Source organism: Sphaeramia orbicularis, chromosome 20 (assembly GCF_902148855.1).
Source record: "Sphaeramia orbicularis chromosome 20, fSphaOr1.1, whole genome shotgun sequence".
Taxonomy (NCBI): Eukaryota; Metazoa; Chordata; class Actinopteri; order Kurtiformes; family Apogonidae; genus Sphaeramia; species Sphaeramia orbicularis.
This window is the reverse complement of record NC_043976.1, coordinates 36,622,690-36,639,895: the sequence shown is the minus strand read 5'-3', so window position 1 is coordinate 36,639,895 and position 17,206 is coordinate 36,622,690. Positions and strand designations below refer to the sequence as shown.

The 17,206-nt window shown below is 35.2% G+C and overlaps 1 protein-coding gene across 1 annotated transcript in view; it reads right to left on the bottom strand.

Annotated features, from left to right (window-relative positions):
• Positions 1-14,122, bottom strand: part of arhgap29a (Rho GTPase activating protein 29a) — an 86,255-nt gene extending 72,133 nt beyond the window's left edge. The window contains 2 exon segments of the mRNA XM_030123325.1: positions 8,782-9,199; positions 13,899-14,122. Of these exon segments, the coding sequence (XP_029979185.1) occupies positions 8,782-9,100 (319 nt within the window). The 5' untranslated portion in view covers positions 9,101-9,199; positions 13,899-14,122.
• Between the last annotated feature and the right edge of the window lie 3,084 nt (positions 14,123-17,206).

The window sequence follows — 17,206 nt, the reverse complement described above, 5'->3', positions numbered from 1 at the left end:
ACTGGTGAATCAATGTTGTAGAAGATGATGGTGTTACTATGTGCATTACGAAGCCTCTGAACGTCCAAATGTATCATATCTGATGACCATGAAAAGACGAAAAACTGCATTTTACACCAATTATTTGCATGTATTAATAGGATTAATGGATCAACAGGTGTTTAACATTTTAGATCAGTAGATGTTTAGGTCTTCGGTGGATGTTTGGGTCTTTATGAGTTATTGAAGTATAATGTTCTACCTTTATTTTTAGATTTTTTTTAAAATTTCTTTACAAATTTCTTTCTTATCTAATTATTTAAAAGCTAAACCAAGACATGATTACCTCCGCCAAGGAGGTTATGTTTTTGCCAGGGTTTGTTTGTTTGTTTGCTTGTTTGTTTGTCTGTCCGTTAGTGTGCAACATAATTCAAAAAGTTATGGACAGATTTGGATGAAATTTTCAGGGTTTGTTGGAAATGGGATAAGGAAGAAATGATTAAATTTTGGTGGTGGTCGGGGGTGGGGGGGCCCATGGGGGGGGGGGGGCGGGGCACTGATCGTTAGTGTGCAACATAACTCAAAAAGTTATGGACAGATTTGGATGAAATTTTCAGGGTTTGTTGGAAATGGGATAAGGAAGAAATGATTAAATTTTGGTGGTGATCGGGGGTGGGGGGGCCCACGGGGGGGGGCCACTGATCAGCCTTGGCGGAGGTCTGCGCTCTCCGAGTGCTTCTAGTTAAAAATGTAGTAACAATAACAATAACATTATTATTATGATTATAATTAATCATAATAATAATTATCATTATCGTTATTATTATTATTTTGCTGCAGCAATTTCAGTTAAAAAAAAATACAACATTCCAAATCTTTTTTTGTTTCCATAATTTGGAACAATACAAGTTCCTACAGCTGAGACACTTTCTTAAAAAATAATGCCAAATGTGCGTTATAAAATGTATTCCCAGCTTTGAAACAAGGCGCAAAAGAACGATGATAAGTTCACGATCGGAAAAGACACCTGCCAATTGTCCATGATGCATTTGGACAATACGTCACCAAAACGCAGGGCTTAACTCCGCCCACTCTCCTGAACTGTCACTGAAGTTAAGATGACAACATTTAAGTTAGTTAGACAAAGATTTTCAAGTTAAGACTAGAGACACTTTAACTTCTATTTTTGTGTTATCACAACAAGTCAAGTCATCAGTTGTTCTAACACAGTAATATGTTAGTACAACAGTTCTATTTTCCAGTGTACTGAGGTAATATTTGCTCAGTTATCAAGAAAAACTGATTTGTATTTAAACTCTTATTGGTTTGACAAACCCTATAGTCTTTCTTCCAACTACACAACATTCTATTCAGGATGACTCTCTTTCCTTCCAGCTTTTTAAGTGAGCAATAAAATAAGAAGCTAGAGTAACAGTTATAAGACACTCGTCCAACCTCGTTCAACCAGGAATCCCAACACGAAGTCTATTTTTTCCTGCGGCTTGAAACTACTTTAAAGCACAATGCTGTCTTTGCTCCTTTCCTCAATAGTGGAGGGATCTGCTTTCTACGCTGTAAACAGCCCGGCTTCCCAAATCTGCCCTTTCCTGTATTTAGCCCAAATAAGTCGTCTAGTGGGAATACTTCGCTTCACAATCACGCGTCACCATCGCTGCATCTGCATCTGCATAATTGAGCCTGTGCTTACTGGAGCTGTAAATTGAGTGCGGCTGCATTAAAAGCGGCAGAGTCAGGGCTTAATTTCAACTCCCAGTCCACATAAATTCAATCAGGGCAAAACCGGTTTTCATAATAACAAACGCAGCGAGGGCCAAATGTCTAATATGACTGCTATGCAGCCTTGTCGCATTGCAAGAACTTGTTTGGGTTACCTTCAACTGACTAAAAACAGTCATGTATTTACAGGACTGGGATGAAAATATCTGCCAAAGGTGACATTCTGTACTCAAGAAGAAGGAGAGATACTTGTGTAAGGGAAAAAAAAACATATTTACTTAAGGATATTTCAAGTATTTCTACAATTCTGCTGCTGTTCCTGTGCAATCGTAATCACACTAAGCAATTGCATAAACGCATACGGCTGCAATTTAACGTTCAGATTTAGGAGGATTAGAGTGAACATAATGTAGAAATAGAAAAAAAACACAAAATGTCTGTTATATGGATTAAGTAGAGCCGAGAGGTGGGAAGTCATATGCAAAAACATGTTAAACTTAAATTGCTGGATTAAGTTTGTATAGTGTAAGTGAAAAAATACACATTTCTATACGAGTCATTTGTGCATTTTCCTCAATAACCAAGCAAGTGGACTCAAATCTACTATCCAATATGACTTTATCACCAAATTGGGCAGCATTATTCTGTACAAAGCTGACTGAACCTCACATTACAATACATTAGGATTATGCTACCTTCATGTACTGTGGGAATTATAATAAATGCTCATTATAAAACACCCCCTCATGTCATATTTTCCATTGGGGAACTGGGAAAAAATGTGTTACAAGAGTTGCCAAGATGAAAATAACCTTTGAACTTTACAGGGGATTAATCGTGAATGATAAACAGCGCTTTAATTAGCATTCTGCTGCTGCTAGCTGATGATTTTGCACATTTATAGCATGCGCAATTTGCAAAAAAATGTCACAAAAGTAAATGTAGTAGATGAATTAACACGTCCAAAACTGTTTTACCAAAGTAACTGTGTCTCAGCCATTTCTCGTTTCGCTACGACAACAAAAGCACTTGAACACAACACACTTGTCATTTTGATTTCACACGTGGAAAAGGTTCATTTTCCCGATAGCACGTGAAGGCAGCATAAGTTCTCCCAGTCTCAGACGTCTCACTGAATAGATAATAAAACCTGTTCTCCTTAATTATGTCTCCCTCTCTTGTGTTGTTTTGTCTTTTAGGACGCTGTATCTGTCACGCGTGATATGCACTGCTGGTCAGTTTTTCTTTCGATATCGGGCTTGATATCGGGAAGGCGCACAGCGATGCAAAACAAACAACTATCAGTAATAAAAAGAAACAAACAAGCCTGTTTTTAGAAATGTAAGGAGAAGAAAGGGTGTAGAAGTAGAAAGTTAAAGACTTTGACCTCGGTTTTATGTACTTTTACAGCTGCGTTCCTATTTTTTTGGTTGAGACTGTACCTGTTGTGTGTAATACGAAAGTTCGGTTTAATAAATATATGAATGAATGAATGTATAATTCGCAGTACATTATGTTTGACTGATAGAAACATTTTCAAAACAAATAAAAAATCACAAAAGTGTATAGATATGACACAAACAAGTGTCACTACAATCATTCCAGTACCGACCAGTTAGTGAAATCAAATCAAGTTTTTTATACGCTTTGTAAATGTTATAACTTATACTTCCTCCAACTCCTATTCAATTATGCGAATAAAGTCATATTTTGTAAAAAAAAACAAAAAAAAAAAACAAAGACTTACTTTAAGAAGAGTTGTTTTTCTTTTGTTTTTTTCCTAAACAAAGAACTTATATGGAACTTATGTATGTTTTTTATTCTGTATATGTATACACACACTTTTTTTCTTTTAAACTGTTTTGCACTACACACCACAAGAGAGCTGTCTCTTAATTTCGTTGTACATATGTATAATGACAATAAAGGCATTCCATTCTATTCTATTCTATTCAAAGTTCAATGTCATGCTTTATCATTGTTGATTTTTTTAGACATGATATACAAATGTGCATAGTTTGTTGTAAAGTATCTTTCCAAATTAAAAAAAAAGTCACAGTTTTTTCATGTGTAGAAGTTTTCATGTTTTCTTGTGGACTTAAGTGGGCTTACTTTGTTTTGCTGCACATTAGAAATAAACTGAGTAAGTAACATGCTTCCCTCGTGTATTTTTATTTATCTTATAATATTCTGTGCTTTTGAGCATACTCTAATATTCAACTATGAGAGTAACTTTTTCCTTACTTTATTAAGACTTTCAGACAAAATTCCAGACTTTTCAAGGTCTGGAAAACAGCGCTTCAAAACTTCATACTTTTTAAGACTTGCCAGACCTGCTCAAGGCCCCTGTCTGAGGTACTGTAGTGAAGTATGTGTTCTGTCCAAAGCTTGAACTGCATTTTGGTATTTCACTCAACCCTCCCTGCTGAAGCTGAAGACATCGATCTCTCACACATGATGATTTACTGCTTTGATCTGTCGCACGTTGACAGGCCACTGAAAAGTCTCTCGAGCTTAAAAAAGCGCCTGTTGCAAGTCCAGCTCTCCATTATGCCGGCCCGTCCAGCCGGGTCAAGCACCTTCAGTGACCTCTTCAGAGACGCCTGGGATTCCTTCATCCAGGGTTAGGGTGTCATGGCGTAATGCTAATGGGGGGTAAAGTGGGTACGGGCGCTCGCCTCCTCTTATTTAGCCCTTCTGCAGCAGGTTTACGTCTGATCCCAGAGCCAGCGCTGAACATGCCAAACCAGGAATGTACTCACCACCCACATAAATACAAACACAGACACAGCGACGTGCCTCAACCCAGTCTTATTAGGAAACACACACTTAGATCGCTCTAGGAAAAGCAGATGAATTACAACTTCTGTGAGGGTTATGCTATTTACACAGCTCATATTATCCTTGAAATACTGCTCCATATTCTATTTAACCCCTAAAGACCCCAAACAGCCACTGGCAACCACAAGCATCTACTGATCTAACATGTCTAATAACTTCTGATCCACAAACCTATCAATACATGTAAATAATTGGTGGAAAATATGAGCCATTTGGATGTTCAGAGGCTCCGTAGTGAATGAAGAAACACCATCATCTTCTACAACATTAGTGGCTTTTCCAATGGACATTAGGGCTGAACGATATGGACAAAATTTCGTATCTCGATATTCATGCCAGATATCTCGATATCGATACGATATGACTACGGGTTCGGTGAAAACCAAGCATTTTTCAGAAAAATACTAACATCATAACACAAAAGAATGTGGAAAGTGCAGTTTGATTTATAAGAACTCACTGCCAGTCATCAACATTAACATAAAGTACAAATAAATTAAATTTGTTGTGACTTCCAGAGCTGTACATGCAGGGCGAGTACGGGGGAAATCTATATCATTTATATCGCTGCTTTTTCGATATTAATATCTTGAATGTTCATATCTCTATATCGATTAGATAACGATATATCTTTCAGCCCTAATGGACATATGTGCCAAACTTCACCGATTTTTACTAAATATCAAAAAAACAGAAGCGCGCAATGTCGGTTTTTCCATTAAATCACAAATGCAAGGATTTATTTATTTATTATCACGTGATGAAATGAGAAGTCATTCCATAAACATGGCGACAAACGTAAATTTCATGTTGATTTACAGATATATTCATTATTATTATTATTATAATATATAGCCCCTCTATCACATACTAAATTAAAAAATGATTCATTTCCTGGTGTGTCCACACATACCACACCATGTTTCTTTTAAAACTCTTCTTCTTCGCTTGTTATAATGTCCGTCAACATCAGTTTTTTTTTTCCATTCACGTGACTCTAGTTGCGAAAAAAGGTCTTTCCATTGCAGTTTTGCGTGATATACCAATTGGACGACACCCGAGAAACCACCTCTTGCCAATGCAAAAACTTTTCATCGAAAAACGAGAAAATTTTCATGTGCAAGTTATATTTGCACAATTTGAGGGTCAATGGAAAAGCGACTATTGATTCACCGGCAAAACTCGCAAAATTTGACAAATGACAGGGGATGGAGACACCTTTTTTATGGTTAATTATTAAAATCTATGCTGAAAAAGCCACATTTTCTTCAGTTTTGATATAATTACCTATAAATTTTCAGATATGGAAATTAGATATGGGAAAATACCTGAGTTTCACTAAAAAATGCTAAATATATATCACTTAATAATACATTTTGCTAAAAAAAAGAGGTCACTTTTTCCTGAATTTTATCTGATCTGATATAGTAACATTTGAATTTACTTTGATTTTATGAACATCTACATGATCATGGAGTTCGATAAATGACAGTGGATGGAGACAATCATTTTTCTGTTTAATTAACTATGTATTTTGCTGAAAAAGTCCCTTTTTTCTTCAGTTTTCTCCGTTTCTGATACAATATTCCTGAACTTTAATCTGAGCTTGTATGAACATCTACATAAACAGTGAATTAAATATAAGAAAACACATGATTTACACAGTATTATTTGTAGGTTCTGTGGTGAACCAGGAAAGACCGTCATCTTCAACAACGTTGATTCAACAGTAAAACACATGGAATTTGACAAATGACAGTGGATGGAGACACTTTCTTTAAGCTCAGTTATTGATATCTTTGCTGAAAAAGTCACTATTTTTCATTTTTCTCTGTTTTTGATGTAATAACCCTCAACTTTAATCTGAGCTTTTATGAACATCTAATGAATTCAATACAGGAAAATACATGCTTTACACTGAGAAAATGCAAAATACAGGGGATAATATTATAATAAATGGTGATAAATACTTAAGAAAAGTTAAATATATATAAAAAAAAAAAAAAAAGATTTTGAAACTGCCACAAAAGTAGCACTGGGTCTTTTATGGGTTAAGAACAGGTGACAGACATACACTTTTTATACCACATTTTTATCAGATGTATTAATAACGGTTGTGGGGATTGAACGCGCAAAGTGCAGGGAAAAATGCAGTATAAATAGGGAGATAAGGCAGGGTGACTGACCGCACAGCCAAGGCCGTAGAGGGCCAAAACAGGTAGATAGGTCTGGGACTGTGTACATTGTGGTGAAAGCAACAATGTGTACACAAGACTTAACAGGCGGCAACATTCCACTAGAAATCCCTTTGGCTGCGCTTACACTATACTGCCTTTCTTTTTTTGTTTTTTGTTTTTTTTGCACCCCCCCCACCCCACCCCCACATTGGCTTTGCTTCAAGTTTATATATTGAATAGGAAGTATACATTATGTTTGTCTGAAAGAACAAAGAATAAAACACCTCACTGTGTTCGTGTCATTACAAGAACCAGAGAAACGAGATCATTTTTACTCGTGTAACAGAATGTATTGAGAGCCCACATCTGCTGTTGTGGCAACAAAGACACTACTGACTGATCAGGAGTATAGCAACAGATGATGGTTTATGAGGTTGAGCTGAAGGTTTAACCCTTTATCGGGCAAGTGACTTTTTTTGGTCATTTTATATTACAAGACAGTGACAGCAACAGTTACAGTGAGGTCCGATGTGGTCTACAGGGTCTGTAAGGTCCACCTCTGCATGAACAGTGAGTGTACCTGCTTTGTTAGGTACCATGAAGTAATGGTACTAATGTAAGGAATGATGTTCAAAGGGATCATGTGGATGTGGACACGGGTCTGGATCAGCACATGTTGGAATGTTCTAAAATACATGTTCCTTTCACGTTACATGTGTTTTTCTTGTATCTACGTATATCATCCTCCTGAGACCCAGCAATGCATTTTTGTCCTCTGTAGTGGACTAAAGTTTCACAGCTTTACTTAGAAAAAAAAGGCCACTAAAAAGGACATTATATTTAAAAAAAAAAAAAAAAAAAACGAATAAAAAATGTATCTGAAAAAACTGCTGCATCATGCTGTTTCCAATCAAGGCGATTATTTCATGTAAAATGGCAAAAAAGTTCACTTCCTGGGTCTCAGGAGGTATTAAAAGCCAAGTGGCCTCCATGTGCATGTGTGTGTGTGTGTGTGTGTGTGTGTGTGTGTGTGTGTGTGTGTGTCTGGGTTTTCACGCAAAACCCAAAAAGAGTTGACTGCTGCAGTTTGGCAGACTTATGAATTTTTGGTCAAGGATGAGACTAGTGAAAACGGCAAGTTGATAGGACAAATACTGTGGGAGATATTAGCAATTTTGGAATATTGCTATGGCCAGAATGCTTTGGCAGTGACTGTTGGCCAAATGCGGTTCAGCATGCACGAATACACAACAGCATAAAAACTACCACATCTAGAACCAGTGGATCCCCACCGGTCAACATGGTAGTTTTTTATACATACACTTCTTGTTTTTTGTTTTTTTTTTTCTTGCCACTTCCAGACAAGGAACCAAATATGGTAACTTCATAGACTTTGATTTTCTACAAGACAAAATGGGTGTTATGTTCACGATATCAACGACTTGAAGTAAAAGATCAGCGATGCTATTGTGACCATTGATGATGCTATGATACAGCCAACATGGCAACGAATCCAGTACCGTCTTGATGAGCTTCATGCAACTAATGGTGTCCATACAGAAGTGGATAAACCCGTAAAGACCCAAACATCTACGCTCGACTAAAACCACTGACTGATCTAAATGATGTTCAAAGGGATAATGTGGATGTGGACAGGGGTCTGGATCAGCACTTATGTTGGTCTAATGTTCTAAAATACATGTTCCTTTCACATTACTTGCGTCTTTCTTGTATTTTTTTACATACTTATCGGATTTTTTTTGGTTTTTGCCACTTACGGGCAAGGAACCAAATACGGTAACTTCACTGACCTTGATTTTCTACATGACAATAAAACACTTTGAAAAATTTCACAAAAGTACTAGTCTTGTTTGTTGTTGTTGTTGTTGTCCTCCAATAACACACTAAGGTTTTGAATTTCAGAGTATTTCTGTGAGTGTTAAAGACAGAAAAGACACCACGACTTTTAATATTTACTGTTCGAACACTTACTCAGTCTCACTATTCAGTCTAATATTCCCTTCCAAGGACAACTCCTCAGACCTACCTTTGGAGTTGAAAACTTCTTTGAGTTGTAGAAGCACGTCAGCGAACTTCCGCACGTCGCTGACCAGCTGCATGATGTAATTGGGGTCCGAGGCGGGGATATCCGGGCTGTCCGAGCTCACTGAGCCGCTCTTGGAGACCCTTCCCGGCGCCCAGGGGCCCACGCCGCCGCCGCCGGAACTTGCCGAACCCAAGCTGGAGCTGGACAGTCTGGAGATGCCCAGAGAGAGTTTGGTTCCACTACCGCCGCCGTTACTACCGTTACCGCCTCCACCTCCGGATCCTCCTCCAGAACTCTGGCGCAGCATGGCGGCCAGCATGTCGTCTCGGCCCTGTGGCCCTTAGGCCTGGAAAAGGTGATCCCACGATTCAGGTCTGTTCTCACACACAACGCTGCACCACGATAGGAACGAAGACCACTGAAAAAAACAAAACAAAAAACAAATAAACATGACAGACTTATACGAATAACCTTAAATCTATTCCATGGACCTTTACACAAGGATCGTACACAATTTTCAAGGCAAGTTTATTTCATATACAGGACAACTCAAAGTGCGTTACATAAAACATAAAAGTGTCACAGGAGCGACATAATAAAACATTTAAGATGAGAGAAAGTTCAAATATAAAAACATTAACATTAAAATAGACGTTAAAATCATCAGCGATAAAATGTGATTTTAAAATTCATTTAAAAGACATTATTTAAGAGTTTAAGAGAAAGCTGCAGTAAACAATAATGTTTTGAGGCCTAATTTAAGTCAAATTCAAGCACTTTTAAGGGTCATTTTCACATTTTTCCAGCACAGCACCTTATCACTGGGGTAAAATCCATATCTACAGGAATACATATACTTGTGATTATCTTTTGCAGTTATTATCATATTGCCTAATGCTTTAAACAACTAAAAATATGTTTCATAAAAGCAAACAGTTTAGAAATTAAAGAAAAACACTAAGTTTTATCCTAAAAAAAGAGAAGCTACTTGGCATTCTTCAGGTACACTCGCACTGAGACAAAGATAAAGATAAAAATGTACCTGGAGTTGACCTGACAACACCTGCTGATTTTCTTTTTTGACATAAAAGTTTTATTTTTCATCTATCACCTCTCTGTAAGTAGCTCTAGCTGGCCATCTAAACTTAGAGTTAATATTAAAAATCAAGAAATAAATCACATCACAGAGTTATAATTGCAAACACTTTCAAGGAGTTACTGTATTGTCAGTTAATGATTCAATTCTCTAAACACGTCAAGTTTTGTTTGGTTTTCCATTTTGACACTCACTGATCATGTAGCTGTTCACTCATGAACATCTACATGAGATTATTCAAATCAGAAAAATACATGATTTTCACTGGAAAAAAATGCAAAATGTGGATGTGGATGAGTCGGATCAATAACAGTGGATGGAAACGCTTGCTTTGTGTTCAGGTAATGATATATTTTACTGAAAAAGTCACTTTTTCTTTAGTTTTCTGTGTTTTTGATATAATAACCCTCAACTTTAATGTGAGCTTTAATGAACATCTACATGATCAGTGAATTAAATATAGGAAAAAACACAATTTAAACTGAAAAAACACAAAATATAAAGGATAATATTACAATAAATGGTGATAAATCACTTAAGAAAAATCAAATAAAGAGAAAAAACTATTTTGGAAGTGCCGCAAAAGTAGCACTAGGTCTTTATGGGTTATTTTAATTTCCACAGATTTGTCTATTTATTTGCTTTTGTAATACATTTGTTAAATTGTAAAGAGACTTTATGGACACCCTGTACGTTCAACTGAAAGGTTATTAGAACAGTTTCACCCTTTTGAACCAAGAATTTGGCAATATGTGCTTTTAAATCAAGCCCCATACAGGTGCATGTCCCTGTAGTCATGGATAAAAGGTGAAGAACCACAGCTTAACTTGTTTTTCTACTGTTAAAATTGAAAATATGCATCTATAACTGTCAAATGTATGATAGAAAATGCCACATAAATGTAAAAACTGATGACCCTCTTCTTTCTTTGGAGTCGTGCCACTGGTGTAACACAAATCTCTTATTTTGCAAATAAAGAATTACACTTTTGACCCATTTTCCTGGAGAACCAAGTGCGGACACTGTGTTTTTTCAGTTCTCAGAAGTATTCTCTCTTATCTCATGAGTTCATACAAAGCTTTGAGTTGCAGTCACTGACATTATGTGCTTTATTCTGAAGGAGTTGTAAAGAAATAGTTTAGAAATCGATTAAATTTCAATGTGTGGGTCAGTTAAGTGTAGTGACCTTTAGTAAAACTCATTTTTTTCCATTAAAGTCACTGGTGGTTGCTTCCTTATGATGAAAAATGTACTAAAATAGTCATTTCTGTGTGCTCATACAGACAGTCAGTTGCATAATATGGTGGTTTTAAGTTTCTCATAGTAAAGCAGAGAAACTTCAGTGCAGTATCCCATCAAAAACTAGCATCTGCAGCAAAAATGAAAGGGTTTATTGTACTGTTAGAGCTAAAACAACCACCAGTAACCAAAAGCATTTACTGATCTAAATGTTTATTCACTTCTAAACCACTCATTTTATCAATAAATGTAAATAATTGGTGTAAAATCCAGTTTGTCATCTTTTCATGGTCATCAGATATGACCCATTTGGACGTTCAGAGGCTCCGTAGTGAACATAACAACACCATCATCTTCTACAGCATTGATTCACCGGTAAAACCCGTGGAGTTGGATCAATGACAGTGGATGCAGGCGCAAGTTTTTAAGTCAGTTAATGATGTAATTCTCTGAAAAAGCCCAATTTTGTTTGATTTTCTGAATTCAGTCATGAACACCTACACAATCAGATAATTAAATACAGAAAAGTACATGATTTTTACTGAAAAAAATGCAAAATGTGGAGGATGACAGTGGTTAATGTTGATAAATCATAAAGGAAATACCACATATACAGAGTGAAAAAGCCTGAATTGATCAAATGTGTTAATCTTAACCTTAAAAATGGTTGTAGGTCTTGAAGGGTTGAGGGTTCCAAACCCTAACCCTGAAGCTGTGGTGATGCATCCAACCAGTCTGTCCTACAATGATCCAACTATGCATATATGTGGCTGAGAACTTCACAGAAACACACTAACTTTCCAAAATAAAACCAGAATCCCCACTTGAATCAAACTACAGTAAAAGCCCAGATTATGATAAAAAAAAAAAAAAAAAACAACTTTAGATCATAATGTGATGGTCTCTAAAATGTATTTGTACTATATATTAGTAGTTGGTGATTCTTCATTTCTACAGGTAAATAAGGAACAAGATTCAATAAAAAAAAAAAAGCAACAATGACATCACTGGGTTCACAGCTGAAACATGTGGCTGAGAATTTAATAAAAACACACTAACTTTCTAAAATAAAACCAGAATCCCCACTCAAATTAACTTTTTTAAATAACAAACTACAGTGAAAGTCCAGATTTTGATAAAAACTTCAGACCATAATGTTTTAGTTTCTAAAATGCATTTGTACTGTATATATTCTACAGGTAAATAAGGAATAAAACTCAATAAAAAAGCAACAATGACATCACTTGGTTCACAGCTGAAACATGTGGCTGAAAATTTAATAGAAACACACTAACTTTCTAAAATAAAACCAGAATCCCCACTCGAATTAACTTTTTTTTTTTTTTTTTTTTTAAACCAAACTACAGTAAAAGTCCAGATTATGACAAAAATTTTGGACCATAATGTGATGGTTTCTGAACTGCATTTGTACTGAATAGTACTGAATAATAACAAAACTCAATAAAAAAGTAACAATGACATCACTGGGTTCACAGCTGAAACATGTGGCTGAAAATTTAATAGAAACACACTAACTTTCTAAAATTAAACCAGAATTCCCACTCGAATTAACTTTTTTTTAAACCTTTTTAAATAACAAACTACAGTAAAAGTCCAGATTATGACAAAAACTTCAGACCATAATGTTTTAGTTTCTAAAATGCATTTGTACTGTATATATTCTACAGGTAAATAAGGAACAAAACTCAATAAAAAAGCAACAATGACATCACTTCATTCACAGCTGAAACATGTGGCTGAAAATTTAATAGAAACACACTAACTTTCTAAAATAAAACCAGAATCCCCCCTCGAATTATTATTATTATTATTTTTTTTTTAACCAAACTACAGTAAAAATCCAGATTATGACAAAAATTTTGGACCATAATGTGATTGTTTCTAAAATGCATTTGTACTGTATGTATTCTACAGGTAAATAAGGAACAAAACTCAATAAAAAAGAAACAATGACATGACTTGGTTCACAGCTGAAACATGTGGCTGAAAATTTAATAGAAACACACTAACTTTCTAAAATAAAACCAGAATTCCCACTCGAATTAACTTTTTAAAAAGATTTTTAAATAACAAACTACAGTAAAAGTCCAGATTATGACAAAAAATTTGGACCATAATGTGATGGTTTCTAAAATGCATTTGTACTGTATATATTCTACAGGTAAATAAGGAACAAAACTCAATAAAAAAGCAACAATGACATCACTGGGTTCACAGCTGAAACATGTGGCTGAAAATTTAATAGAAACACACTAACTTTCTAAAATAAAACCAGAATCCCCCCTCGAATTATTTTTTTTTTTTTTTTTTTTTAACCAAACTACAGTAAAAATCCAGATTATGACAAAAATTTTGGACCATAATGTGATTGTTTCTAAAATGCATTTGTACTGTATGTATTCTACAGGTAAAAAAGGAACAAAACTCAATAAAAAAGAAACAATGACATCACTGGCTTCACAGCTGAAACATATATGACGAGTTTAACATCCAATAAAACCCGAAAACGTGCGTAATTACGCAAAAATAACCATATTTCGGACACCACACCGCAAAAAAAAAAAAAAAAAAAAAAAACTGAACAAATCGTTGAATAAAGTCGCATAAACTCAGACTAAACTCTTCAAATCTCTTCCAAACTGATGTGTTTAGAGTCAGTGAAATAACTTTACTTTGTTTTTTGGAGTTCGCCTGAATTTTACGCAGCGTCTTCACAAATGTCAGGTCCAAACACAAAGCAGTACTGAGTGAAAACACGCACCTGGTGAAGGCTCCTGTACCATAGCAGAAGAACTAACTCCTGATCCGGAAAAGTTCCCAGAGCCGGGTCAAACCACGACAGTAAATCCACAGTCCGCTGCGTCCTCCTGTGTGCCTGCGTCCGGATCAAAGCCCTCACAGTCCGGTGTTCGCTCCCAGTGCTGTTCGGCCCTGGAGCTCCATGTGATTCCGCCTCAACTTGTGATTGGTGTGATCCGGGATTGAGTCTGGCGTGCCCCCTTAACAACAGGTGTACTTTTCATGTGTCACATGGACCGAAATGCGGCGTTTAGCATCCGGTACATCCTTTCAAAATAAAAGCATCTAAACGCAGATTGCATCACTTCCGGTTACGTCACAAGTTAAGTCACAGCTTTACATGTGAAGTCGCTGTTCAGACACACTTTTGCACTAACCTTAATCTGTGAAGACTAAAGCCTTATGTGACGAATTTAAGTTGTAATTTATTTATTTTTATTTTATTTTTTAATTTTATTATTTATTTATTGTTTTTTCTCCTCTTGTTTATTTCTTTACTTTCATTTTATTTAATTTACTTACCTATTTATGTAATTGTATTTAATTTCTTTCTGCCTCACCTCGAGCATTATGTTTTTTTCTCCATGCCATGTTCTGGTCTATGTGTACACAGTATTTTGTAAATAAAGTATGAAAAAAAAGAGAGAAGTCGCTGTTCAAATAAATAAATAAATAAATAAAATAAAATAAACAATAAAAAAATATAAAAGAAAAAAGAGAAGTTGCTGTTCTTTTACATACACAAAAGTAAACATGCTGAAACCCACCCAGATTTCAAGTCTGTATGATTGAATATGAAAAATATATTAAATCACTGGAATTTGTCTTTAACAAGAAAAGCACAAACACTCTGACAATATATAAAGATTTTTTTTTTTTTTGTAACCTTCTGTTTATTGGTTTTTGTTATTTTTTTACATATATATAAAAAAAGAACATAGTTCCGACACATGATACAAAAGTCCATCACACAGACAAACAACAAGCAGAACAAATCCCCCTCCCCTGGCACACATCCCCTCCAAATCACAGGAAAGATAAAAATAAACAAATAAATAAACAGTAAATAAAATACAAAATAGAAGTACAAAATTTCCACTTTAAATGTTACCAAAAAAAAACAAAACACAAATGTACATCAAAATACTCAGTCAAGAGAAACATGACAGATTGCACTATTAACATAGATCAGAAAAGGAGTCCTTGTCTTTTCAAAAGTGTTCGAGGCTCCAGCTAATGTCAAACAAATTTTTTCCAGTTTGAGAAAATAAAGTACTTCCTCGATCCATTTTGAGGAGGTTGGTAGAGATGAGGATTTCCACTTAAGAATTCTTTAAAATTAAATGAATCTACACTCATATATACATATGTATAGATAGATAGATAGATAGATAGATAGATAGATAGATAGATAGATAGATAGATAGATAGATAGATAGATAGATAGATAGATAGATAGATAGATAGATAGATAGATAGATAGATAGATAGATAGATAGATAGATAGATTTAAAATTTTTCAGGTGTTTTCCTGTCTTTATTTGAGAAACAGGACAGTTATGAATGCAAACTGGGACTCTGTGTGTTAACAGTTTAGCTTATTTTATCTTAACATCTCCAATTTAAGGCATGTTTATACTCAAATCATCTCTTCTTTAGCTCTGTTTTGGTCTCCTGTGAAAATGTGATTAACCCAGAAAGACCCAAACATCCGCCAGCACCCAAAAGCATCTACTGATCTAAAATATTTAATACCTGTTGAGCCATTCATCCAGTGTTTTTCAACCCTGTGGGGTCACCTGGAATTCAAATGGGGTCTCCTGAAATTTCTAGTAACTGGTAAGAATAAAAACTTACTAATAAAAAAATATAAGTTGAGTTGACAGAGACAATCCCAGTCCGTAAAAAACATGACAAACTGTGAGTCTGAAACTGAAGCACTGTGGTTCTGTTTATCTGTCAAATGTTCATTGTGGTCAGTTTCAGATGCTGCAGCTCTTTCATAATTCATAGTTTGAGTTCTTGTTTGTTCAGTATTAATTGTCAGCCTTGTAAATCACAGCTGGACTGACTGTACATATCCTGACCAAAGAAAATCAAATTCTCCCTTTGTGCAGTAATCTACACCTGGCTTTTCTGCCTCCGTCCATAATAATATACATTATATAGACTAAATGTCAACTAAAATGAATGTTTATTTGCAACATAGTATAGCAAACTATCATATGATCAAAAACAAATTAATTAAAAAAAATAAAATAAAAATTAACTCCGTTCTGGGGTCGCCAGAAATTTGTGATGTAAAAATGGGGTCACGAGCCACAAAAGGTTGGAAACCACTGCCTTAGACCTTTATATTTTAAGTTATTATTGATATTTGTCTTTTCTTCTTTGTGTATGCATGCCTTTGCATTATGTGAATTTATTTGTTTGGACAATTTTATATATTTTCAATGAATACATTATTTTCTCATTGTTTTATACCTTCTTTATTTTTAGTTCATGGTTACTGTGTCTTGTAATGTCTGATGTTTTGTATATTCTTGTTATATTCATATTTTTTGTAAGTTCTATCGTTGAATAATAAATACATTTGTGGTAAAAAAAAAAAAAAAAAAGGCCTCTGAACGTCCAAATGAAAAGACGACAAACTGTATTTTACTCCAATTATTTACATGGAATGATAGGATTAGTGGATCAACAGGTATTAAATATTTTTCTTGACAAGATAGTTTTGGTCGCCAGTGGATATTTGGGTTTTTATGGGTTAAGATTATGTCTGAGGAACCCTTCTGTCTGTCTGGGATTATTGTTCCTTTATTTTGACCTGCAAACATTTCCATTTTCCAAGTTATTTTTATTAACTTGACCTTGTTCGGTCAAATATCTCATACGTGTCGTGGTTAAAGATAACAGACGTGATAAAAGTGCAGTGACTGTCAGCTTCTGGCTCTGATTACAGCCGTCATATAAACTTTACTGTGCACAATAATCACAGATAAACAGCTCCAGACGCTGCGCTTGAGAGTTTATGGTGTTTTCTTGGGTTGTAAATCCCTGCCGTTTATAAAGAGGACACTTCCTTGCATCTTCATTTAATGTTGCTTTACTCGTGCTTTTATTTGTTGGTGCAAGACAAATATGACAGGGGGACAGTAATCGTGAAAAAAGACACAACAGTGCACATCATCTGACAAACAAAAAGACCTTGGATCCCTGATATGGAGTGAATTATGATAGGATATCCAAATAAAATGAAGGTTTGGAATG